Source organism: Somniosus microcephalus, chromosome 20, assembly GCF_052327205.1.
Source record: "Somniosus microcephalus isolate GS21.2 chromosome 20, FLI_Smic_1.0, whole genome shotgun sequence".
Classification (NCBI taxonomy): domain Eukaryota; kingdom Metazoa; phylum Chordata; class Chondrichthyes; order Squaliformes; family Somniosidae; genus Somniosus; species Somniosus microcephalus.
In genome coordinates, this window is record NC_141006.1 from 43,439,937 (window position 1) to 43,467,165 (window position 27,229).

A 27,229-nucleotide genomic window follows, 5' to 3' on the forward strand; every position below is an offset into this window, starting at 1 on the left:
TGGATACAGGATCCTTACTGGCTTTTTTTCATGTGTAACTTCTATATTATGTTATTCTTCAAAACTTCTATGAATGTTCTGTGGTCCAGATGAGTAACCTAAAGATGGAGTTCTTTAACTAATATTTCTAACTAGACTATTTCTCCTGTATGACTTTTAATGTCCAGTTTAATTTGTTTCACCTTTACACAGGTATAACTTTTTTTTTGGTGGGGTGGATTAAAGCTGGAGTAAAACAAAGAATTTTCAAGTAAGAGTGCACGCCCCTCCTAATGACACGTTCAGATAAATAACAGTGATCTGGAAGGGCCAGAAGGAAGTAAAAAGAATTTACAAAATGGGGGGGTAAATATATCCAATTAAAATCAAGAATTTTATTGAATAACTCCCCTCACGAGTGGATCAGTGTAACGCATTCTGTTTTCAATCAGTAGTCACCTAGTATGTGTGTATGACTGGAAGTGTGTTACAAAGGCTGTAAGTAGTTGTATTGCCTTAATCCCAGTTATTATGACCCTTTGTTACTGTTGCCAAATTATGCCACTTGAGTTGTATTTTTCCCAACATCAGGTACTGAAATATTTCCTTTTGTTTTGTATCAAATGAGGGCTACCCAAACAGAGTATACAAATCAGGGACACTTTTTAAAATATCTATTTTTGCCAACAAGAATTTTTTGATTTGGATAGTTTCATACCATCACCTTGCACCTTTGATAATCTATAAATTATAATAACTGTTTAGTCACATTTTCTAAATTTCTCTGTGATCTTGAAACTAATTGGTACTGGTGACAACTGAAAATGAGATGCCCATGTTGGCTGTGTTTGATTTTGGAGGGTGAGGTAGAGGAGGAAGCTCGCTCCGACTTCTACCAGACGCTTGACCTCTGACCCACTTTGTGTTTCATCAATTTCTAATCAGACTGCTAAAGTGACCAAAACGTAGCACAAAATCTCACTTTGGGTGGAGGTGAAACTACCTCATGCAGATCCGACCATAGTAAGCATTGTCCTGTCCACTAATCATTGTTATCAGGGTTAACAGAGAAGTCCATGACTCAGTAATGCACCCTACCAATGGAGGGTAAGTGTCTTTTGAGCAGAAAATAATTTGCTTTTTGCAAAGATTAATATGTTTTAAAAGCTACTAAATCATTCCTTTATTAAGGATTGTTTACACAAATTTTTCATTTCGATTGTACCTGTATTGAGAATTCATCTATAGATACCTTGTTTTCCTCTGGTTACCACACTCCTTCTCTTTGATATCTTGTGCGCTCACTTGGTCTTCTAAATGGAATGCATTGCTTACATTGACATTTTCTCGCTTGGCTCCTGAGTTTTCTGTTAATCAACACATGGCAAACTCCAGCTTATAGCATTATTGCCACTTCTAGTTCTGTTTGTTCAGACTCTGATTTTCGTCCAATATATGTCAAGATCTTTGAAATATTGTTGATAAATATTCATGACTTTATTTTTTTCTTTATATTATTTTAATTACATTCTTTATTAATCAGATTCTTTATCATTTGCATTTGAATAAGTTTAGACACAAAAACCACTGAACCAAAGCCATTGGTTTTATAATTGAGAAAAAATCTGCTCATTAGCCTCCATTTAAGTTAGATCCATGCCATTTCTGTATTCAATATTTTTAACATAGAAGATAGGAGCAGGAATAGGCCATTCAGCCCCTCGAGCCTGCTCCGCCATTCAATGAGATCATGGCTGATCATCCAAACTCAGTACCCTGTCCCTGCCTTCTCCCCATATCCCTTGATCCCTTTAACCTTAAGTAATATATCTAACTCCTTCTTGAATATATTTAATGAATTGGCCTCAACTGCCTTCTGTGGTAGATAATTCCACAGGTTCACCACTCTCTGGGTGAAGAAATTCCTCCTCATCTCTGTCCTAAATAGCTTACCCCTTATCTTTAGACTGTGACCCCTGGTTCTGGACTCCCCCGCCATCGGGAACATCCTTCCTGCATCTAGTCTGTCTAGTCCTGTTAGAATTTTATAAGTTTCAATGAGATCCCCTCTCATTCTTCTAAACTCCAGCGAGTATAAGCCCAATCGACCCAATCATTCCTGCCATAACAAAAGATTACATGTAAAATTTCACCATGAGATTATTAACAGCTCCCAAGTCCTAGCATTTTGAAGTTCTGTTCACGTTCTTTAAACACTATTTGACTGCACTAGTTACACCCTAGTATCATCCATGACATAGCCATCAATTCTACAGAAAACAGTGGATCTTGACTTTCAAGGGAATTTTCAATAACCTATGCATTTGTTAAACATCATCAATTGTGCCATTTCATTGTGATCAGAATTAGAACTATTTGTTGTGTAATAAAGTGTCAAAAAAAATACAATTTCACTAATAGTTTGCTTTGAGTTCATTTGTATATGCAAATCTTAAAAGTGGCAGAGCATTGTCAATTGTAGATTCTAGCTTTCATCGCACCCTAATTGCTGTTCATTTAAAAAATATTTTTCACAGTGGTTATTTTTGATTATTCTTTAAAAGTGTTGGTGTGGTTAGCTTAATTCAATCATCTGATAAAACGGAGCTAAAAATAAGGCTGGGTGGGTACATTGTGGTTGATGTAAAGAGACTCAATCCTATCTTTTTTATATAACTTTTGAAAGATCCCTTTCTGATATTTCTGTTCACTTTCTTTTGAAGAAAGCTTAACTCTCCTCAGAAATGAGATGGAACCATACTGGATCTGTTAATCCATTTGAAAAGACTGCAGAAGAATAACTCAAGCCTATCATCTTCCTCCAGACCGTTAATAAAATTACACTAATATTCAGGCTCCCAATCTGTCCCACTGCAGAATGTTTTTTACATGTGTATACATTACTCATTTATATCTCATATTCTTGCCTCCAGTTGAGAAGGTGGTTCAATCCAGGCTGTGACCATCCCTGGAATTACCATAATATTGCTTTGTGACCAGATGAGAGAAGTGCATGTAGCATGGCAAGAATGACAATGTCAGGCTGGCCCTCCACCTATCCATTTCCTCCCAAATTAGGACACTGCTGTTACAAATCATCCACCTATAACCTCGTCTAATAACTGAATAAATTGGTACGTCTGTAGCAATTGAGTTTGAATCATGAGTCCATGACTACCTTGGCAGGAACCCAGGGAAGTAGCAACAAGAGTACATGACTGCATTTGACAGTGCCTTAAATTTAAGAATATAAATTACATTATCTGTCTTAGTTCATAAAATTACGTTGTTAAAATCCACTGCTTTGTAAAGCAAACTTAATAAAAGCTCTACATGATCAGTTTCATTACAGTTTATATGTGCTGATTTAGTAACTACTAGTCTGCCATTTTTTGGTATGGTGTGTCCTGTAAGTTGCTGATTTCATGGGTCTCTGTTTTGAATGGATTTGTTTGGTTCCCTTTCCTTCAAGTGCTGTGTAGAATTCAGTATCTGTTTTATCCTCTGTTTTTCCTTCAGCAAGGGGACGAACCAACTTAGAACTGCGGGAGAAGTTTATCTTGCCAGAGGGAGCCTCTCAGGGCCTGGCTGCCTTCAGGCCAAGGGGTCGCAAATCAAAGCCTTCTTCCAGGGCTGCATCTCCAACCCGATCCAGCTCCAGTGCCAGCCACAGTAACCACAGTTGTCCATCCATGCCATCATCACCTGCAACTCCAGCCAGTGGAAACAAGGTAAGCATTTTTTTTTACATGTTTCTATTGTGTTTTAACATTAACTCTTCACTTTCAGTTAGAGAGGTCCTAAAGCTGACCGCTATCCAAAATCTCAATCGGATGAAATTTTAATATCTTATATCTATTATGTACATACTGACTGCATTTTTAAATAAGAATGTGATATCAATAATGTATTGTCACTACTGCTACAGACACTGTGTTGTGGGAGCATTAATGACAATTCGAAATTGTGCTGTGATGATATTCATACAATGGTATAATAACTTTTAATGACATCCACAAAGCAGAGTAAAAAGTCTTATTTACAGAAGCCATACAAATGAAAGCTCTTTTGCAGTATTTTGTGGCGTACTTAGATAAGTATTATAATTGGTATAGTGTGATGCTGTTACCAATCATGTAGTAACCAGTGCATCCCCTAAGGCTTCATAACACTGTCAAAAATAGTAGTGTATCAGGCTTACCAGTCTGTCTTAAGTCAAAATCTCATGGAGAATATGGAGAAGGGCAAATGTGCGAAAGGCATTCAAGTCAATAATGAACATGGCACTTAACATCTTTGTTAATATATTCACTTTCTTTTTCCACTGTCAGTTCATGATAAATTAATTTGTGATTTTTTTTTTTTAACTATGAACAGTTGGTTGATCATGGAGACTGCAGAGAAGCTGCATTGCTGGAATATGTAAAGACCATTGCTCATAATCTAAAATTGCTTCAAGGCAGTAGAACTCAAAGCAAATCTTGATGGTGTCATAACTGAGTCATCTGTTGTTGCATGCTGCTTAAGATATCATAGTTGATGGACCACTTTGAGAAACTAGGAAAATTAGAGTACTATCTGCTCAGGCCAACAAAATCCTTCTTTTGTCTTTCTATAAAACAATTGATAGTGTTGTTCAGTACTAATATTCTTTGTACAGAAGAGCAGCTCATGTGTCTATCATGTTAGTATTCAATCCCATGGCATTTTATTCTGTTGCATTCATTTTTAAACAGTGATGTCACCTTTACATTGGACAAGAATGAATAGCTAGGGCTCAGCACAGCCAGGGCAATTCCAAGCCTGAACAGCAGCTGTCTAAATCCACATTCAGGATTCTTCCCCTCGCCATTGTGGTTTTTTTCCAGTGCAACTTTCTATTTCTTTTTGAGCCACAACATTCGTGAAGGTTTTTTTTGACAAATTAAATTAGAAACTACACTTCTCTTATTTAACCAACAGCTAAGTTTACCCAATTAGGATTTGTAACTAATGCAAAAACACAAAAATGTGGGTGTTGCTTTGATATTTTTTTCTAAAGGGGAAGAGGAGGAACAAGAGCTTTTGGTAAATGAGTATCTTTTTGAACACAGGAACAACCTTGTATTTGATCTCATTTTAATTTTTAGAATAAAGGAAAGCTTCTTGTTCAATGTTTTACAGGGGTGCACATTGTCCATTAAATTTGTGAATTTGTTCACACTATAGTTTCTTGTGTTTCAGTTATTTAGTTTTCATTTTACCTTTGTTTATTATTTGCAGTTTTTACCATTTCATTGTTTGAAGTTAATTTTCTGTTAACGTTTACCCTATCCCTTCCTGTTCTCTCTTACCCATCCTTTTAATCCCTTTTTCTTTCACCATCCATTATCCATCTTGTTTCTAATCCTCTCCTCCTCCTTCCTACCCTCCTCTCCACCTCACAGACGCCCCAGACCTTCTCACGTTGTTATGACAAACCTTGGTTGACAAACAGTAAAGCCTCTACTCCCACTAAGTGCCTAGACTCCCATGTGTTCCAGATCCCAAGCATTGAGGTACAGTATAAAACCCAAAGAGCTAATAGCAAGAGACAATAGACATTTTACAGAGCAGTGGTCAGTGAGTGGCACTTGCTCCCCAATTAAACCTAAATACAGTTTGGTGGTTTATTTTTAAGATGTGGGTGATCCACTTTTTAAATTATAATTTACTGTTTGAAAATTATTGAAAATTGATATTTAGTCATTGTCAATGTATAACATTTTCTTCAAACTGGTTTTCTGTAAATTCCAGTGCTGAGTATTTTAACTTAAAATTATTGCATGGTATTTTCTCCAATTCTTATTAACAGCACTATAAATAACAGCAGTGTGTGCATAAGCTATCAATTAAACTCTAACATTTTGGTGGAAAAATGCAATTGCACACTTCTGAGTAGTTTTTCCACACAAACTAAAAACCAAATTTGGTTAAGAAAATGTTACAAATAAATAAGTTCTTTGGTTTAATGTTTATCCCATTCAATTTTATATTATTCAGCATTGTTAACCCACCCAAAATCTTATTCCCAGATGTAGCCCAAGAGAAAAAGAGGCAAACGAAAGGAGATTGTGCAACTTACTCCATCCATCACAGTCACTCCTCTCCCTCTGTGCCATAGATTTTTTTCCTTGTAATAAATAGTGGATTTTTGATACTTATCAAGATCACAGTTACACTGCTAATATTTGAATATCACCGTATATGATTCTTAATTCTTTTATTATTTGTGGGCAATAATTATTCTCGAGTACCCAAGTAGATTTTCTATTCCAGAATTAATCCAACTACATTACCATTTAAATTATAAATCTTTAATCATAAGTAGGACTGTATTGGAAAATAGATACTCAACACATTCTCGGTAATAGAGAGGCAGCAGGTACCCTAATATTTACATGGTTGGCTTCATGGCTAGACAGCTGTGAGTTCGAGGCTTGCTAACAGTAATATCCCTGGTACAGTCCTAACACTGGGAATTGGTTTTAGTCTACTTTTGATTCAGCCCTGTGGTGAAGAAGGAAGTGTCCCATCTTGCCCCACTAAAACTCACTTCCTGTTGGTTGATCAAGAAGTGGCATTGACAGTGCCCATGAAGAGCTCATTGCCTGGTCTGCTCTATCCTCACAGCTGAAGGAAAGTGCTAGGGAGCGGATAGAAGTCATGGGTGAGCAAGGGCTCAACTGGGGAAAATTGGAGAGTATTAAGAATAGAACTACTGAAACATAGTTGGAGATGACTGCCTGTCGTGGTGGAGTTACTGAAAGTTAAGTGGTAGGCATTCTTTGAAGTCTGACCATTTTTTAAACCTACCACCAACTTCTAATAGGGAGCAGGTTCACTGACATTACACCATTGCTCTGTCACAGACTCTGCTTTTAACATGCTTGGTTGTCATGCTCCACAAACTGTGTTTCACGTCCATTATCAGATAATATCATGTGGCAAATGAAATGCTTTATCTCCAAATTAGTTCAGTACATCAGGGCCTTTTCCTGACTTGATATTTTCTGAAATATTTTCACTAATTCACACTGCAGAGCAATCACACTGAAGTATATGTCTCGGACTGAGATACAGGAGCAATTGTGGTATTTCCCACTCCTACTTCGGATATGCAAAAGATCCCACTGGGATTAATCATCTATATCACATTGATTTGTATGTTCTCATAGTTTATATCTACATGTCTATATTTTGTTGAAATTAGAAATCTAACAAGCTAATTAATGGAATGTATCTGCCTGAAATCTTGTTTCTATGTAACTCTGTCCTCATTAATCTGTAAAATTTCAATGTGATTGCTCTTCAGGATAAATTTGCGTGCCAGAACTTGCATCACACTCTAGAACTTCCTGTTGTGTATGTTTATACTAGATACGCATGTAGTACTTTAAATATCTTTAATTACCAAATTTCTACACAGCCTTGCATTCATTGGCCAATGTGATCTGTGTAGCTGTATATATTTATATAGCGGCTTTATCACATCTTCAGGACATCACAAAGTGCTTCACAGCCAGTGAACTATTTTGAAATGTAATGTTGTTATGTACACAGCAAGGTCCCACAATGGTTAAATGGCCAGTTAATCTGTTTTGGTGGTGACAGTTGAGGGATAAATGCTGGAAGGAAACCAGAGAAAACTCTGCTCCGCTTCGAATGGTCCCATGGGATCTTTTGGATGGACCGAGCCTCAGATTAGCACCTCATCTGAAAGACAGCACTTCTGACAATGCAGCATTCCCTCAGTACTGTGCTGAAGTGTCATCTTAGATTATGTGCTCAAGTCCTGAAGTGGGGCTTGAGCCCATAACCTTCTAGTTTAAAAGCCAAGCTAACACTAAATGGGCTGTAATGTTTAAAAAAAAACCTCAGTGCACCACCCAATATGATGGGGCAGTCAATGTAAAATATGACCAGCAAAGAGCAGAACAAAAATTGCTATTAGAACTGACTTCAAGTTATGTTAGCTGCTGAAAATGCTAGTTTCTGGGTATAAATTGTGTTCCTGTATGTGTTTAATGTTCTCTCTGGTTCATGGTCTTTTTGCTTGGTGAGTGGGCAAGATCTTAAATTCAAACTTTCTATAAATTTTCCTAATTTAATTTTATTATTTTGGACAAGACCTCTTAAACATGCCAGTGAGGTCCCAGTTGCTCTGGGGTAGAAGTACATGTAATGTGGTACTTGGCTGGGGAGACCAGCAGAATCTGACGTTCAGTCTCTGGTCTCAACCAAGGCAACAGTGAAATCAGCATGTCACAGACTTCAAACAATAAGAGTCTTCAACTTCTGTGAGGGATGTATATGTTTTATAAGTACAGTTTTTAAAGAAATTTAAAGACAATAAGGTTGGTTACACTTGGAGACCAAGATAAAAAGGAGGAAGATTTCTTCAGCCCCTGAATTTGTATTTTTCCCCCTGTGAATTATCCTGTTATAATAGACCAGAAGCTATTTGTAACTGACTGGAAAATGAATATAATGTTCAGTTATGTATGAAATGGTAAATCTATTTGCATTTATATTTACTGTTCTTCGGTCAGCATTTGGTTGGCATTTTTTAATTTTTGTACTTCAAACCAGGTGACACCTGTGCAGGGTAGTAAACTCCGACGACCAAGCTACCACTCCAGTAAGGTTTCACTCACTGGCGACAATGGCAGCACGCCTGCTGCCACTAAACCCAGCAAAACTGGTGAGTTCGAAAGACAATGATGAAATGGATGAAAGCTAATGGGGTTGGTTACAGATGGTGGGGTGTTCCTCTCTGGTCTTTAAGTGGGAATGTGCTATAAATCTTAGGGTGTTTGCAGTAGTGGACTTGGAAAATTCGGAAGGGATTAAGGCACAAGATATATTTTCCTTGAGACTGCTGGCTTCCCCCTCCTTGCAGAAAGTGTTGACATTTTATTTTCATTCAAAGCAATTTGGAATAGACCTTTTATATATACAGTACATGTGTATATATTTTATGATGTGTATATACTATTTCATATGACTTAACTCTGTTAATGTAAGAGGATATACCCCTCAGAACTGGGCAGCAGATAACTTGAATAATGACTTGTGTATTGTGTGATAATCTATTATTAGCAAATTAATATACTCACAAACTGCAAACATTTGGAAGTCTTAACAGTTACAACACAGTCCTGTAGTTCTATTCCCTTTGTTTGCTTCTCACTTGAAACCTTCAGTTCTCTGTTCCTGTGGAATTTTAATTTTTTTCCCCATTTTTCATCTGTCACACCATGGCCCGTATTTTCCGATGCCTACGGGTGTGTACGCGCTGTGTATGCACCCGTAGGGACATCGGAAATTAAGGTTTCGGACGTGCTCTGAAAACCGGCCTTTCCGATCTGTCGAGAAGGCCTGCTTTTACCAGCATAAGAGTTGAAAAAAGTTTTTTAAAAAATAAAAAAAAAGTTTTTACTCATTTTATAATTTTTAAATACTTTTTAAAAAGGTAAGTTTATTTTTAGCCCCATAAAAATCTTTAATTATTTTTTCAAAAAAATTAAATTTTTGTTTAAAATATTTAATTTAATGTAATTTTAACAGATTTTAAAAACGTGATTTAAAAAAAAAATCATTTAATGTTTTAGTGTCTTTTTGGGGTGATCTCCATTTGTACTTTTGATGGGTCTATCTGTCAAAAGTATGAAGGGAGATTCCCTTCTATTGGCTGGCCTGGCCCACGTGATCCCAGGGACGCTTGCGAAATGCATGCGCCCCTGGGATACGTGGGCCCTGTGCATTTCGACTGTGGAGAGGCCCAGCATTGGAAGTGTCCGGACCTCGGGAGCCCTCAGGTAAGGGCGTCGATTTTTTTTCCGATAGGAGGCATCCGCATGCAGGAAGCCTCCTATCGGAAATTACGGGCCCATATCTTTTATCTCCTTAACCACAGTTACAATTTGCCTTTTTGTATGAGTAATTCCCACAAACTTTTACTAGATCTGTTTGGCACCCACCACCAATTCAGGCTCCAACATCCAGTGGTACAAAATGATGCAGCTGTCGATCTGCTCAACCATTCCCTCACCTCCATTTTGATGCTCTTGTGCCCCGTAAAACCTTTGGTCCTTGTTCTCCCTAATACAGCCCCCATCTCTGCTCCTTCAAGTCCAAGAGGCACTGACTTGAGCATGTCTGGTGCACAACTAGTTTCGCCATCAATCACCAGATCTGGCTGGACCGCATCAAATGTAATTAGGCTTCACTGTCCTCTGCCAAAATTGCCCACAACTCTGGGATCATCCTGGAGACTAAAGATAACCCATTGCCTCTCTTCTCCACTACCGACCATCTCCTTAAACCTTTCCACCCTTACCTCCAAGTGTGAAGAGCTCAAGAACTTCTTTGTCACTAAGATTGAGATCATCTGTTCAGCTGTCTCTGCCACTTCCTCTTGCCCACAAAACCAAACCTCCCCCGAAGCTCCCTCTAATCAGTTCATCTAGTTTCTCTCCTATCTCCCCTCATGCCCTCTGAGCTCATCTTGTCCATGAGACCACCACCTACTCCCTTGATCCCATTTCCACTAAAATGCTGACTACCTAAATTCCTTTCCTGTCTCCCAAGCGAGCTGACGTAAATGGCTATCTCTCCTCGGGTGCACCCCTCCCTTTCAAAATGGCCATCATCACTCCTCTTCCTCAAAAAAACCCACCTTGGACCCCTCTGTCCTTACAAACTACCACCTTATCTCCAACTTCCCTTTGCTTTCCAGTGCTTGAGCATGTTGTCACCTTCCAGATTCATGTCCATCTCTTCAGTTAGGCTTCTGCCCTGCCATAGCACCAATCAAAGTTGTGAATTACATCCTCTTTGACTATGACCATGGTACACTATCCCTGCTCTTCTTTCTTTTCCTCTTTGCAGCCTTTGTCAGTCAACCACACCATCCTCCTCCAATGCCTCACCTCTATTGTCCAGTTAAATGTGACTACCCTCCCCTGGTTCCACTCAGCTATTCAGTCATAACCAGAGCATCTCCAGCCCTCTGTACCTCCGGCATCTCCCAAGGATCTGTCCTTGGCCCGCTCCTCTTCCACATCTACATGCTGCTCCTTGGTGAAATCACCCGAAGACACTGGGTCAGCTCCCTCCTGTACACTGACAACATCCACCTCTACCTCTCAAAATCCTCTCAACCCCTCTCCTGCCTCTGTGCTGGCAATCTGGTTGCCAACATCCAATCTTGGTAGAGCTACAATTTCCTGCAGTTAAACATTGAAAAGACCGAAGTCCTCTTCGGCCCCCACCACAAGCTCCAAAGACGTAACACGAATTCAATCCCCACATCCCTGGACAATGTGTCTGGCTAAACCAGACTGTTGGCACCCTCAGTGTCCTATTCAGCTTCCAACTCCATATCCTTTCCATCACAGACCAATTGTGTAACGTCATCTACATCCGCCCTTCCTCAGTCCATCTGCTACTGAAACTCTAATTCATGTGCTTTGTCACTTCCAGACTCTACTATTCCAAGGCTCTCCTGGATGGTCTCCTATCCTCCGCGCTCTATAAACTTCAGCTCATCCAAAATTCTGCCTGTATCTTATACCATACCAAGTCCCATTCATCAGTCACTGCTATCCTTGCTGGCTCCCGATGCCCCAATGTTTCCAATTTAAAATCTTTATTCTCATGTTTAAATCCTTTCACGGCCTCACCCCTCCTTATTTCTGTAACCTTTTCCAGCCTTACAACCCACTCCATAACTCATCGTTCCTCTGACTCTTCGCCCCACCATTGGTGTCCATGCCTTCAGATGTTTAGGTCCCACACTTTGGAATGCCCTCCCAAAACTCCTTCAATTTTCCCCCTCCTCCTTTAAGACCGCCTTAAAACCCACCTCTTTCACCAAGCTTTTGGTCACCTCTCCTAAAATCTTCTTTGCCTTAGCATCCATTTGTGTCTAATTACGCCTCTGAAGTGCCATGGGACATTTTACTGCATTAAAGGCTGTTGTTAATATTTCACTTTTCTGCCTGCCAAACTCTTCCTTTCTGCTCCTCCAGTGTTGCCACTTCTTTTAACAGTTTTATCCCCCACTCACCTCATAAAACATCTAAACTCCTCACGCTCCATCACTCTCTCTTCCTCACTGTTTGTTGCTAGATCTGCCAGTATCTAATACTCAGCAGAATTGTCTCAACCGTACTGACCAGGCTTTCAAATTCAATATTTTCATGAAACTAGTCAAAAATTAGTAAGCAGATGCGACCACACCCCTCGCAAATCCGCCATTGGACACTTGGATTTGTTTCTTTAGTCATTGTTGTGATATGGGTGTACCTTCACCACACGGACTGCAGCGGTTCAAGAAGGCGGCTCACCACCACTTTCTCGAGGGCAGTTAGGGATGGTCAATAAATGCTGGCCTTGCCAGTGACACACACATCCCGTGAATGCATTTAAAAAAAAAAAGTGACAGTAATGCTTATCCCTAAAAGCAGTTGGAAGATAACTACCTAAAATTTATGTACCTGTTATCGTAGGACATAGGTTTTTCATTCAAATTTAAAACTGAAGAAAATTAATTTATCAAAAATAGATTTTGTTAGGCCTTGTATCAGACTGTCATCAGCATATTTTCAATGTTTTAATACTTGATTCATAATCAAAAGGAATGTAAAAAAAATCTTTATTTTCTTAACAATAACAGTACAGTAGATTCAAAAAAATAAGCAAACATTTTATTTTTCTTTATATATTTTCCTCTTTCATGCCACAATCTGGCCATTCAACACCATGTGGTTTCACATCCAGGAAAGCCATTATTCTTTTTCATTGCAACTATAATTGTGATTATGGTTTACTCAATGGCTTGTCAAGTTTAGCCAGCAAATAGTTAAATCATACAAGCTAGCAAGGTCTCTGCTGAGTTAGTTGACCTTAGCTAGGGTAGTAGTAGGGGTGCTTTAATTGGCCTTAGTGTCCTAGGTTAGCTAGAGAAAAGTCAACCAGGTACCCTCTCCTGATTTGTTATTTGGGAACTCTTGCTGGAAGTGTGAGCATGTGGACAGGATCGGGCTCAACTGAAGTGTCCTCATGAAATGCCCTTCCAACACTCATTATTAGGCTGAGACATAAATAATGTCCACTTGATGACTGGAACCCACGAAACTGTAGCCAAGCAAGGAGAGGATGGGTTGGGGGGGAAATTGGCTGGAAAACTGCAATTGGCTGACATGCAGCTAAATATGTTTGACCCTATTTTAATTTTCTGAAAGCTATCAAGCTTTTCTCTTCCTGCTTAGTTGCTTATTCCTAAAAGCATTGAGAAGATAATTACCTTAATTTATGCACCTGCTCTTGAAGGATTTTATAAAGAGTCACCAGATAGTATCCTGGAGTAACATGTTGCTAGCTACTAAATGTAGCAGATCCCCACAATAACTTCCGTTTGTTTTTTGACTTTCTCTCTTGTCTACAGATCCTAAAAGGACACCAAGCAGGCCCACGAGTCGGGCTGGGAGTCGTGCTGGTAGCAGGGCAAACAGTCGGCGAGGCAGTGATGCTTCTGATTTTGACCTTTTGGAGACGCAGTCGATGTGTTCAGATATTTCTGAATCCAGCACAGCAGGATCCCAAGCAAGTTCAAGAAGGGGTTCCACAAAACCTTCAAAAATCCCAACACCCTCAAAAAAAACCACAGTGACTACCCCAAAAAACACAAACACCAGAAGATAATATAAATGACACTATGGAATAGATAATCACTTCACACTCACACTCTTTCTCACACACACACACACTCTGTTTTAGAAGCCACCAGATGTATGATATTCTACAAAAAAAAAAGTACTGTTGTCAACCATTGTAAAAGATTAATTGTGGTCTAATGCTGCCTTATCATTGTACCTTATCTGTTTTTGTTTTTGTAAGTTAAAAGTTTTTTCATGTGAATATTTATGTAGATAAAACATCCATGTTTTGTTCCCATGACCTCTGTGTCTGAGGGAAGTGAGAATGCTTTTAAAGAGAAAGGAAATTTAAATGTGTTCGTGTTCTATTAAGATTTGAACTACTACTGCTTTTTAAAGAAAAAAACTTGCATTTAGGATATGACCCTTTAAAAGAAAACTTGACTTGCTGTGTATGCAAGACAAATGCTGCAGTATTTGTTAGAAATCACGGATACCTCACGGAGTATTTAAAGTGGGAAAAAAAAATGGAGCGATGTACAGTTTTACTTATTTTTAAGATTGTTCATTTTTTGCCTGCTGAAAGTTACGCAGATAATTATGACAAAAAGTGCACATGCAAGTTGTAAAAGACTATTGCTATCTTGTAAGCAGTATAAAGGACACTTTAATAGCAGCTGATGATCATAATGTGGGCCGCACCAGCAGTTGCTAGCGAGGCCTTTCTCTCACTTTTTTATGCTGCTTTTTGTTCATTTGAACTGACCACTGGGGCTACATGAGCAGCCGTATTTATATTCTATTGATATCTAGTCTGACCATGTCGCTGTGTGAATCTTCAACTGAAATTGTACCAATGAGTCAAACATTCATTTTTTTTGTATTCAAAAACAAATGTGCTTGCAGTAACTTAAAAAAAAAAAATATTAAGTACTGCTTTTCTTGTCTCGATGTTCATTATTCAAGGGAGTGAAGATTTTCCCTGTTCCATAGACACATTTTCTATTAAGTTTAGTGCTTACATTACACCTTTCCAGTGACAGATTTGAGTTCCAGCAAGCAGGGACCATTTGACCTGCTAACTGCTTTTGAATCTAGATCACCAGATAACTGATCCTAGCATAGATTTCCCAATATACAGAAAATCTGATTCAAACACATTTCTCATAGGTTTATCAGGATTCTACTGCAGTTAATGTTTAAAGTGCTATTAACATAAATACCAAAAGAGTAAAAAAAAAAAAATTCTACTGTTGTCATCTCTGAATTGCCAATCTCACCACACACGGAGGTAGGTAGGTAGGAAGAATTGTCCACAATCCAATATTGCTGTTACAGTTCTGGTTTTTACTTGAGAGTTTTTAGTGTCTCAGACAATACCTATAAGTAAGCCCTTGTTCCCTATGATCCTGAGTGTACTTTTACTTGCAAAGTATCTAGGTAACCTCTAATAAGTCCAGCGGTCAAAAGGAAGATCCTTGTGCCTATATTCTGCTCACTCGATAGATCACGTGCCTTCAGCAGGTGGCAGAATAAATTAGATCATGGCTCAAATGGCTGACCAGATTAATTAAATAGTAAATGGGCAAGGAAACTGTAGCAATGACACATTGTATATTTACAGTTATTACACACTTAACTGTTCCTTCAAAGAAAATAACAAGCAGTCACACTGCAACACTAAACTTCAATGTGAACTGGCTCAAAGATCATGATGATTTGCTGCTAACTGTCCTTACAGTCTTTTTAGTCTATCGAACCTGTTCATGGCTTCAGATTATTCCATTGGTACAAGACAGGCTCAGATGTACTTTGGAGTGCAGCCTTTAAAAATATAGTTCAGCATGTACACTTCAGCATCAGACTGGGGAACAACAAGCTAAGAAAGGAAGAGTGCTTGACTCAGTTGACTCTTGAATAATTTTAATGTATGTCTCATCAATCTTTTCTAGAATTATGTCTACAGCAGGAGCACCTGCACCAAGCAGCCAGTCAAGGCAGCAGGAGCACCTGCACCAAGCAGCCAGTCAAGGCAGCAGGGCAGGGCACCAAGCAGGAGGAGAACACAGAACAGCAACAACAGCTTGCATTTATAACATTAAAAAAAATCCCAAGACGCTTCACTAAAGCATAATCTGACAAAAATGGAATATGAGATGAGATACTGGCAGGGATGGCCAGAAGCTTTGGGGGAGGTGGAGGTATTTAGGGAGGGCATGCCAAAGAGTGGGGCTTAGAAGGTTGAAGGCACAGCCACCAATGGTGGGGTAAAGTGAGGCAGAGATGCACTGGAGGCCAGAGTCAAAGGAATGGAAAGTTTGGGGGTTGTAGAGCTGGAGGGGTTACAAAATAGGATGGGGATTTAATCACAATGAGAATTTTTAATTGGAAACTTTGTGGCACTGAGAGCCAATGTAGGTTAGCAAGGGCACAGGTGATGAGTGAGCAGGACTTGGTGCAAGATAGGACATAGGCAGCAGAGCTTTGGATGAGCTGAAGTTTACAAGGCTGGAGGTGACAAACACAAGGATGAGGGTTTCAACGGCAGATGGATTGAGGCAGTGGTGAGTGATGTTGCAGAGGTGGAAGTAGGCAACCTTTGTTATTGTGGGTATTTAGGATTGGAAGCTCAGCTTGGGGTTGAAGAGGGTGCCAAAATTGCAAACAGTCGGGTGCAATCTGAGATATGGCTGGAGAGGGGAATAGAATTGATGGTGAGGATAGAGAGTTTAGGGCGAGTCCTGAAGATAATGGCTTCAGTCTTCCCAACATTTAATTGGAGGAAATAGGCTATGATCCTGGAAACACTCAGCAGGTCAGGCAGCCTTGGATACAGAAAGGTATGGATAACGTTTCAGGTTAATGACCTTTCATCAAAACAACAAAGCAAAGACGTTGGAGGGGGTTGGTGAGGTTGAAGACTGCAGAAAAAATGAGGAGGGATAATGCACCACAGTTATAGAGGATGTTATTTGTAACTTTGATTAGGACAGGGACATAAACCTGTTTGGAAAGATTCAAGCGAGTAGTTGCAGGTAAGATGAGCATGTATTTGGCAACAACACATTCAAGAACTTTGGAAAGGAAAAGGGGGTTTATGATGGGGAGGTAATTTGCAAGGACAGAGGGGGTGAGGGTGGATTTTTTAAGGAGGGGTTGATGATGGCGGTTTTGAAAGCCAGAGAAGACAGTACCTGAGAAGAGGGAACAGTTTACAACATCAGCTAACATGCGGGCCAAGAAGGGAAGTTAGGTGGTCAGAAGTTTAGTGGGAATGGGATCAAGTCAGCAGGCAGTGGATCTCATGGACAAGATGAGTTTAGAGAAGGCATGAGGGGAGACGAGAAAAACTAGGGAAAGACATGGGTTGAAGGCCTAGTGGGTAAGGTGAAGGGGGGAAGTGGCAGAGGCAGCTGAACAAATAGCCTCAAGCTTAGTGACAGAAGTCTCTGAGCTCCTCACACTTGTTGGTGTGGATGGACGGGGAAGGCAAGAGCAGTTTAAGGAGGTCGTTGGTAGTGAAGGAAAGAAGCCAGGGTTATATTTGCTCTACAGGATGGTCCGGGAGTAGTGAGCAGTTTTGGCAAAGGAGGGCACAGTATAATCCCCTTGATGTGGTCCAATCAGACTTGGTACGGGATGACTAAACCGGTTGTGCACCAGGTATGCTCAAGCCTGTGCCCCTTGGACTTGAGGGTGCAACTTAGCAGGAGATTGAATATGATGGTAGCGAGTAAAAGATTTACTGGGAACAAAGACATGTACTTTGGACATTTGGGAATGCTTAAGCAGTTCAACGGCTGCAGAAGTATTTGAGATTTAGAAAATGTAGATATAATTGAATTGCAGAGGTTTTTTTTCTGGAACTGACAAGAGAAGAAAGTGAGCTTGGAAGATTATCATGTGCTGCTGCTTCCTCTCTATGATAATGGCATGCAAGGATATGTCCATAGGGAATGGCATACCTACCCCGCTGCTGGTGGAGGGCTGAAATTCTGCCAGTGGTCTGATTCTGTCAAACAATGAGAAGCAAGCCCAGGGGTGTGTGTAGGGGGGAGTGGCAAAAAAGTCACTGCCAGCAAGTCTTTCCCAGCTGCAGGCATTGCTATTCAACCTCTCCAGACTTTCTGTCTCGAATACTCTTCACTGATCCCGGCAGCTGCTGTACCTCGTAAATCTCAGTCTAGGTTACCCAGAATGCTTTAGCAGTGTAAAAGCAGGAAACTCAACAACAGCGCCACTGCCCCTCATTATAAATATGTTAATGAGGCCAGTCAGGACTCCGGGTGCCAAAAAAAGGAAATTTGGAAGAAGTGTTATAGTGGTGGCTTCTACCCGATTTTCCTGCCAGATATCACTTACTTCCATTTTATACATCATTAACTGGCGAGTGGGTCAATAACCAGCGGTCATAGATTCAAAATCATTGGCAAAAAATCTAGAGGGGATTTGAGAATTTTTTTCATTCAGAGTTGTCAGGATCTGGAACGCTCTACCTGAAAAGGTGGTGGAAGCTGATTCCATAAATAATTTTAAAAGTGAGTTGGTCAGGTACGTGAGGATGAGGAACTTACAGGGTTACGGACAAAAAGCGGGGATGTGGGACTAAGCAGAACAGCTCTTTCGAAGAGCCAGCACAGGCACGACGAGCCAAATGGCCTGTGCTGTAATTTTCTAGGATTCAATTAACATGTCAAAAACAATGAAGCAATTCCTCCCCATCAAATGGTGCTTTTAACCAGATGATCGTAAGATGGCTGGTGTGGGAAAATGGCAACTATCACTCTGGTGCCGTATGGGTGTTTTATTCACTTAGGGCTGAGATATTGTTAGGGCAGAGCAAGGAGCTTTGCCTTGCAACTAACCATGCTGTACCTGCATTGAGAGTGCTTTATGCTGCTAATGAAACATGTCCACATTTTATGGGCAAATTGTGTGATTTAGGGATAAGGTTCAGTGAGGAAACTCAATGCCACAGTCCATTCTAAGGAATGTATTCCAGTCTCCAGTACTAACATCCATCACCATGAACATAAGAAAGCAAGCAAAAATCTTCATATAAAGAATGAATACAGGACCTGTTTTGGAACAGGTTTTGGGTGGCACAGGGTGCAATAGAGTATTGACCAAAAATTTCTAAATTTGTTTAATGTTTTCCAGTTTTTATATAAATTTTACTGGAACAATCTTGACTAGTATTTTTTTGTCATGAGTCATTCTCAGAATGTGGGCACGGCTGACATTTGTTGCCCTGAGAAGGTGGTAGTGGTGGGCCTCCTTGAACTGCTGGTAGCAGTTTGATATAACTGAGTGGCTTGCTGGGTCACTTCAGAGGGCAGTTAAGAGTCAACTACCTTGCTGTGAGACTGGAGTCACAAAAAGGCCAGGCAAGGACAACAGGTTTCCTTCCCTAAAGGACATTAGTGAACCTTTTTTTACAAAAATCTAACCACTTCATCATCTCTTTGACTGCAAGAGTGTAATGAGGCAAAAGTATTTCAGCTTTTGTAGCTCACTCTTAATTTTCTGGGCCTGTTACACTTGTGATTTCATGATCATTATATCTGTGCAAATCTATTGCAAACTATTTTTAAAATTATTTTGGCCTTTTCAAACATTCAGACTTCACTTTTGACTCAATGGCCCTGACTTTGTAGTCGGAGGCGTACCTCCAGAGTACGCCTCTGACCCGCGAAACATCTACGAACTTACGTCCTGGCTCCAAAGCTACAGAGAGTTCGGGTCTTTGGCCTGCAGGCATATGCCTACGTAAAGGCCCAGGGACGTAGGCGGTTTGGCAGCGTCCCTGGGATCACGTGGGACAAGTCCTCCAATGAGAAATGAGGTTTCCATTGCAGTCATTTTTGAACGGAATCCCCAAATAATTAAACAATTTAGACAACTAATAAATATAAATGTTATGATTTTCAAATTTAATTAATAGTCCCTTAATTACACAAAATAAAAATTAAATTTTTTGAAAAACAATTATAAAACATTTTAATCTGGGCCAATATTTGCAAAAAACTAATTTTAAGCGTTTGTGCATCATTTTTAATTTTTTGATTTAAGATTTATATTAAGCCTTACACTGGCCACAAGTTTTGTGGGCAATTGCTGGGCAATAGTTAGACAAATAGCCCAACTCTGGGCCAGCGAAAGTGATTTCTCAGTCAGTTCAGATGACCTATCAAGGCGTACCCTGACATCGCAAGTTCCGGGTTTTCGCACATGCGCAGTGCATGCGGAAACCTGGAATTTGCGGGGCCCAACCAGAAGGATTAGGATGGCGTATCAGCGTATGCTGTCGAAGACACCATAAATTCTGGCCCAATATATTTTACTCATTTAATAGTTTTGTGTGAATTACAGGCACATGAAAGTACCGTAGCACTGAGGCATGGAAAATGTTATCAATTTGTGCAATGAACGTTTGGTCAGTGCTTGACAACAAGAAGCTCTTTATTTAAAAGAAAAAATCAGAACCTTTAACTAATCTGTCCACACCATGAATATAGGTGAGACAGTAGAGGTACTTGCCCATCTGCAACAAGGATCATAATCCGCATTGCAGATCTGAGTTTTGACAAATTGTGTTTTTTAGGGATGAGGTTTAGGTTCAGTTTGCCAAACACAGTACCAGAATTTGGATCTTATTATTTTTCCCTATCATTGTGCTTACTCCTATATCCTAACTCATAACTCTCGTACACCTCATCAATGTTTCTAGTGTCCCAAGATTAACCCCTTTAATAATTCTTGTAATTTTTTTAATCCATAGCTTAAGTTTCAAGTCCTTGTCGTTATGAAAAACTTTGACCATCAACTCAGTGTCCTTACTGTCGTTGGAAGTTCTGACACACAATCTAATGGAAACTCGCGGCTTGACGCAGGTTTGACTTCCCAACAGTGATGCAATGAACACTCAAAGAACAAACACTCCAAACCCTTCACTCAGTGCCCACACAACTATTTCCGACTCCAGCCCCTTCCAAAATAAAATGACTGAATATCACCATTGTAGAATCTATTTTGATAAATGGCAGGAGCTCTGACCGTAAATGCTTTTATGGATATTCAAACTTAACCTATTTCCAGAAGCATCAAGTCTGACTCACAGTCCCCTTCCTTCCCAATTAGTCCTTCCAGCTCTGAAAATGATGAATAGGCAAGGTTATGGTTCAGTGCCTGTTCAATGCTGGCATTTAAAATAGAAATGTGTGTGTCTCAGTCATCAGGGTATCTGACAAATCAGTGAGGCCGTCTTCAAAGAACCAAGTGGTTTGTAGTGTTCATGCTGCCAGTAGTATTTACAGATAAGTTTTCTTTTAAAATGTCATCCTGACCATTTTGAAAAAAATGCTTCCTGTTCATTCTTGCAAACTGAATTACCTTTGTGGTCTAATTCCAGATAGTTTCTAGAACTTAATTGCGAGGAATATGTTGTTCTAGGATTTTCGTACTGTGAGGGGCCCATTTTATTATTTCAGTGATGCAATCACACTTTGTAATTGGTGATTATTTCTGATCAGCTGCTTAGTTCTGGTATTTATTTTAGCTGCATTTTGGGTTAATTTCATTTCTGAGCATTCACATCTGTTTGGTTCGCTGATGATATACAGTCAGTTCCTAAGATTCAAACTATGATCAGAAATTGCACAAGCTTTGCTCTCATTCACTGTCGTCTAAATCCTGACACAGATTGCTGCTTTGTAATTATTTCTGCATATCTACTTTCTTTTCAGTTTTGATGTGTGGTTATCAAAGTGAGCGATGTCTGCTGGTGCATTGAATATTTCTCTACTTGGTCACTCACTCTTATCACAAAACACTCTTCTGTGAATCATGTCATGGGTAAAGCTCTCTACATTGCCTGAATAATGTGCCTTAAGCCCTACTTCAGAGCAACTTTTACTTATAAATGAAGAGTAGCAGCTGTGTCTTTGTTCTGAGCGATAAACTGAGTAAAGTAAACATACTCCCATAGTAGAGCATCTTAATATTTGAGCGGTGGCTGCATAAATCCTGTTTTACCTGTGAGTGGTGTGTTTCCGCTGCCCATCTGCTCTGATTAACATCCCATCTTGGATTCATCATGTAGTAATATGTTATGTGCATATTGTAACTGATATTGAAGTTAGAGTGGCACAGGAATTGTGAGAAATTTAAATTCAATTCAATTTCCATTTTAATCTAAACAGTGGATTTAAGTAGTTTTTGAATTTTTTGCTAGTTATCATTTACATTAAAATGCTTTTCCGATATAGCCCCCCTTATTTTCAAATTGCTCATAGAATCATAGAATGGTTACAGCACAGTAGGAGGCCATTTGGCCCGCCGAGCCCATGCTGGCTCTCTGCCAGAGCACTTCAGCTAGTCCCACTCCCCCGCCCTTTCGCAATAGCCCTGCAAATTTTTTTCCTTCAGGTACTTATCCAATTCCCTTTTGAAAGCCACGATTGAACCTGCCTCCACCACCCTTTCAGGCAGTGTATTCCAGATCATAACCACTCGCTGCGTAAAGAAGTTTTTCCTCATGTCACCTTTGGTTCTTCTGCCAATCACCTTAAATCTGTGTCCTCTGGTTCTCGACCCTTCTGCCAATGGGAACAATTTCTCTCTATCTACTCTGTCTAGACCCCTCATGATTTTGAACACCTCTATCAAATCTCCTCTCAACCTTCTCTTCTCTAAGGAGAACAACCCCAGCTTCTCCAGTCTATCCATGTAACTGAAGTCCCTCATCCTTCGAACCATTCTTGTAAATCTTTTCTGCACCCTCTCTAAGGCCTTCACATCCTTCCTAAAGTGCGGTGCCCAGTATTGGACACACTACTCCAGTTGAGGCCGAGCCAGTGTTTTATAATTTACTTACTTTTTGTACTCTATGCCACTATTTATGAAGCCCAGGATCCCGTATGCTTTTTTAACCGCTTTCTCAACCTGCCCTGCCACCTTCACTGATTTATGCACATATACTCCCAGGCCTCCCTGTTTAGGCACCCCCTTTAGAATTGTACCTTTAGTTTATATTGCCTCTCCTCGTTCTTCCTACCAAAATATATCACTTCACACCTTCTGCGTTAAATTTCATCTGACATGTGTCCGCCCATTCCTCCAGCCTGTCTATGTCCTCTTGAAGTCTATCCCTATTCTCACTGTTCACTATACTTCCAAGTTCTGTGTCATCTGCAAATTTTGAAATTGTGCCCTGTAGACCCAAGTCCAAGTCATTAATATATATCGAGAAAAGCAGTGGTCCTAGTACCGATCCCTGGGGAACACCACTGTATACCTTCCTCCAGCCCAAAAAACAACCGTTCACCACTACTCTCTGTTTCCTGTCACTTAACCAATTCTGTATCCATGCTGCCACTGTCCCTTTTATTCCATGGGCTTCAACTTTGCTGGCAAGCCTATTATGTGGCACTTTATCAAACGCCTTTTGGAAGGCCATGTACACTACGTCAACCGCATTGCCCTCATCAATCCTCTCTGTTACTTCATCAAAAAACTCAAATCAAGTTAGTTAAACACAATTTGCCTTTGACAAATCCGTGCTGGCTTTCCTTAATTAATCCACACTTGTCCAAGTGACTGAATTTTGTCCCGGATTATCATTTCTAAAAGCTTCCCCACTACCGAGTTCAAACTGACTGATCTGTAGTTGCTGGGTTTATCCTTACACCCTTTTTTGAACAAGGGTGTAACATTTGCAATTCTCCAGTCCTCTGGCACCACCCCTGTATCTAAGGAGGATTGGAAGATTATGGCCAGTACCTCCGCAATTTCCACCCTTACCTCCCTTAGCATCCTAGGATGCATCTCATCTGGTCCTGGTAACTTATCTACTTTGATTACAGCCAGCCTTTCTAATACCTCCTCTTTATCAATTTTTAGCCCATCCAGTATCTCAACTACCTCCTCTTTCACTATGACTTTGGCAGCATCATTTAGTACCTCAGCCATGCCCTCTGCCTCCATGCGTAGGTCTCCTTTTTGGTCCCTAATCAACCCCACCCCTCCTCTTACTACCCGTTTACTATTTACTAGAGAAGACTTTTGGATTCCCTTTTATGTTAATACTAAATTTGAGTGCCTTGGTTTCAGCAGCAAAAATTACAAACTTCATTTAGATTTCATTTTCCTTATTTATGTCATCCATATGTGTATATATGTCCTTTTTGGTGAATTTTGTGCACATTAGGGACTCCTAGATCAAGTTTAACATGAGACACGTGCTCAGTAAAGTTCCCTTTACTCTGCTTTAGCATCTCAACCATGACCTCAGAAGATAACTACCAACTGCACCATTTGAATGTTTTGATTTCCCACAACTGCTCTCCTTAAGTAAGAGAGCCATTTTGTGTCATTTTATGGCAATTTTGTGCTGTAGGCCACTAAGAGTTGAGGATTTCCAAGCTAAGGACTCTTCTAGCCAAAGAGAAGAGACTCTTGTCCCATCAGTCTGGGCTAGTTTCAAACCCTGCACCAGAAATGAAAGAGCAGTGTGCTTAACCCACTTAGTCACTCAGTCTCCTATATTGGACCTGAAATTGCGGTCGGAGACTTCCCACGGGCGAATGCCGCTGATCCGCAAGAAAACTCCGCACCTACCTGGTGCCTCCATATCTTCTTCAGACTCTTGCAGTCCTGGGCCTGCAGGCGTACACCTGCGTAAAGGCCCACGTATCTCAGGGGCGCACGCGGTTCGCAAACATCCCTGGGATCACCTGGGCTGTCCCAACCAATCAAAATGGGGGATTCTCATTATGCTTATGGGGAATCCATTTACGTACGGAATCCCCATAAGCATAATAGAAATCACATAAAAAATACATTTTCACACAACCTAAATAAAAAATCATCTCATGTTTAAAATTAATTAAAATACAATTTAGTTAAAGGTTTAAAACAGATATTTAATTTTTTGAAAAATAAATTTAAACATTTTTAAAGGGGCCAAAAATAACCTAAACTAATTTTAAAGGTTTCAGAATGTTTAAATTTTTTAAAATGTATTTTAATATTTATTTAGACACTTATGCTGGTAGAAGAAGGCCTTACGCTGCTTTTACCAGGCGTAAGAGATTCGTTGGGCAGTACATAAGAAATAGGAGCAGGAGTCGGCCATTCGGCCCCTCAAGCCTACTCTGCCATTCAGTAAGATCATGGCTGATCTTCTACCTCATCTCCACTTTCCTGAACTATCCCCATATCGCTGGATTCCCTTAATATTCAAAAATCTATCGATCTCTGTCTTGAATATACTCAATGACTGAGCCTCCACAGTAGTTGGGCTGATAGCCCAACCCTGCACCATCAAATGTCCATTTCCTTCGGATTCGTACGATCTGTCAAGTTGAAACTTGACAGATTGTAAGTTCCGGGTTTTCGCGCACGCGCATCGCACGCAGAGACCTGAAACTTGCGGGGCACTTACGACCGTGTACTCTATGCATACGCGGCCATAGGCCTTGGAAATTCTGGCCCATTATTTTATTCCTGCAGCCAATTAAACTCGCCACCCTTCAACTCCTTTGTTTTATTCAGTCATACTTTGTTTTTTAATCAAGTTTGTCACAGTTATGCAAACTCAGATAATTTTTTAAGTTTTGTCGAATTTTAAGACCTGAATTCAAACTCTTTCTCATTGCAACCAATTCAGTAGAATAAAAATGGCAATGTGTGCGCTAGTGTCCCTCGATTGTTATGTTAGAAATGGCTAGTGTCCCTCGATTGTTATGTTAGAGACGATTAGGAAGTATTTTGAAGATGACAGATTTTCTATGAAGATCAGACCTTTAGTGCTGTGTGTGCTATGTTTTTGTTTTAAAATTTTGAACTAAGCACTATGTCTACTCCCATCTTTCGATATCCAAAGAGGACACAATGCACACTGGACTTGGCAAGTAGACATGAACCTAATGCATTTTGTTTTCATTTAAGTTGAGATCACATATTATCTTGTACAACTTTCCAGATAAAAAGACGAGGAGCTGCCAACTCTGCAATCTCTATTCTGTGCTGCACTTAACACGGAGTTTATATGGAGAACCACTCCAGCTACAGTGCTGTCAAATAGTAAGTGTTTGTTATATAGGAAGGCTGGAGGTTTCCACAGAAAGCCTGGCTATAATTAGCCTATGTTGCTGTTATCTCCCCTTCTCAGATAATTTTGTGGTGTTGGAATACTTGCCTAGGGATCTAGAGTTTCTGCTCACCTTCTTAAAATGTGGGCTAACTAGAGGAATATGGTAGTGGGTAGTTCCCCAGGTGTAGGGAGGGTATTGCTTTTGGTCAGTAGGGTGTCCGACGCAAAGAAACATATTGGCCTAGAAATTCAGTTGTTTGCGCCAGCCGGTAGCGCCTTAGGAGGAGGAGATGTTGGGCGCTAGGCGGCTAGCGGCCGGGCGCAGTGCGATCTGCGCCTCTCCCCAACTTCACTAAAGATTTAGCGGCGGCGCAAAGTCTTTGCGCGCGCTCAGCTGCGCGCGCAGATCCTGACGTCATTTCCTCGTGCAACGCCCTTTGTGCGCCCCAAACCGGAAATTCAGTGGCGACGCCTTATTGTGCGCCTGGCACCCCTAGCGACTGGTAGAGGGGAACGGTCCTCAGTCGATGTGGGGCGGGGGGGCGCAAATTAAAGGGCACTCCTCCTGCAGTAGAAAAGGCAGCCATTTTGCAGCACTCCTTTTTGAGAGACGGATCTTTGCAGAGAGACAAAGGTGGAGAGCTTTCTGCTTTGGCTCAACACTCGGACAGGTACTTGTGGCTTCAGGCCACAGCTTTCCAATTGTCTTTACCTTCAGTGTCATATCATTGTTTGCAAACATATAATGGGGGCTGCAATGGGTGCAAACGCTGGCCTTCTCCATTGCATTCAAAGGGCTCACAGACGCCGTGAGAGAGTGGCAGTTATGGCCAGACGGAGAGGGGGCAACAGGTGTCGGCAAAGGAGGCCTTACCCACCCAGGGTATACCGCCAGCAGTTCTCCTATCTGAACATGTCTGACGAGCAGTGTGTTCGGAGGCTGCGATTCCGAAGGGCGGTGGTCACCGAGATCTGCCACCTGCTTGGCGGTGATCTGCAGCCACATCTGAGGAGCAGGACGTCTCTGTCGGTGGCGGTGGCTCTCAACTTCTATGCCACTGGCTCCTTCCAATCCGCTACTGGGGACATTGCCAACATCTCCCAGTTCGCCGTGCATTGCTGCATCCGCCAGGTGACCAATGCCCTTTTCAGAAGGAGACGTCAGTTCATCTCCTTCTCCATGGCCCTTGTCAAGCAGCATGATGTGCCTCAATAATCCCGAGACTCGATGTTAGCGAAACAACAAGGCTTTTATTAACTTAGAAGATAACACGCAGTGGAGAGAGGTATCTTCCCTGGAGGTCTGCAGTACTGGCTGTGAGGTCAGACTGAGCTGGCTTACATAGAGGCCAGGTATGGGCGGAGCCCTACACACAACACATTCCATACATTCCAATACACAATACAATGGTGAGGAGAAACCTGAAACCAACCACAGTCACAGGCAATACAATGGTAAGGGGGAACCTGAAAC

General features: G+C 40.7%; 1 protein-coding gene across 22 annotated transcripts in view; it reads left to right on the forward strand.

The window, feature by feature from the left end:
* Positions 1–14,599, forward strand: part of macf1a (microtubule actin crosslinking factor 1a) — a 628,388-nt gene extending 613,789 nt beyond the window's left edge. For 17 of the 22 annotated variants that reach the window (XM_085962506.1, XM_085962516.1, XM_085962528.1 and 14 more), the window contains 4 exons: positions 3,499–3,710; positions 5,406–5,516; positions 8,590–8,701; positions 13,451–14,599. In XM_085962506.1, coding sequence (XP_085818632.1) covers positions 3,499–3,710; positions 5,406–5,516; positions 8,590–8,701; positions 13,451–13,707 — 692 coding nt within the window. In that variant the 3' untranslated portion in view covers positions 13,708–14,599. The remainder of the gene's footprint in view (positions 1–3,498; positions 3,711–5,405; positions 5,517–8,589; positions 8,702–13,450) is intronic. The other 5 variants (XM_085962527.1, XM_085962526.1, XM_085962517.1 and 2 more) reach the window with 1 other exon arrangement.
* The last annotated feature ends 12,630 nt before the right edge of the window (positions 14,600–27,229 follow it).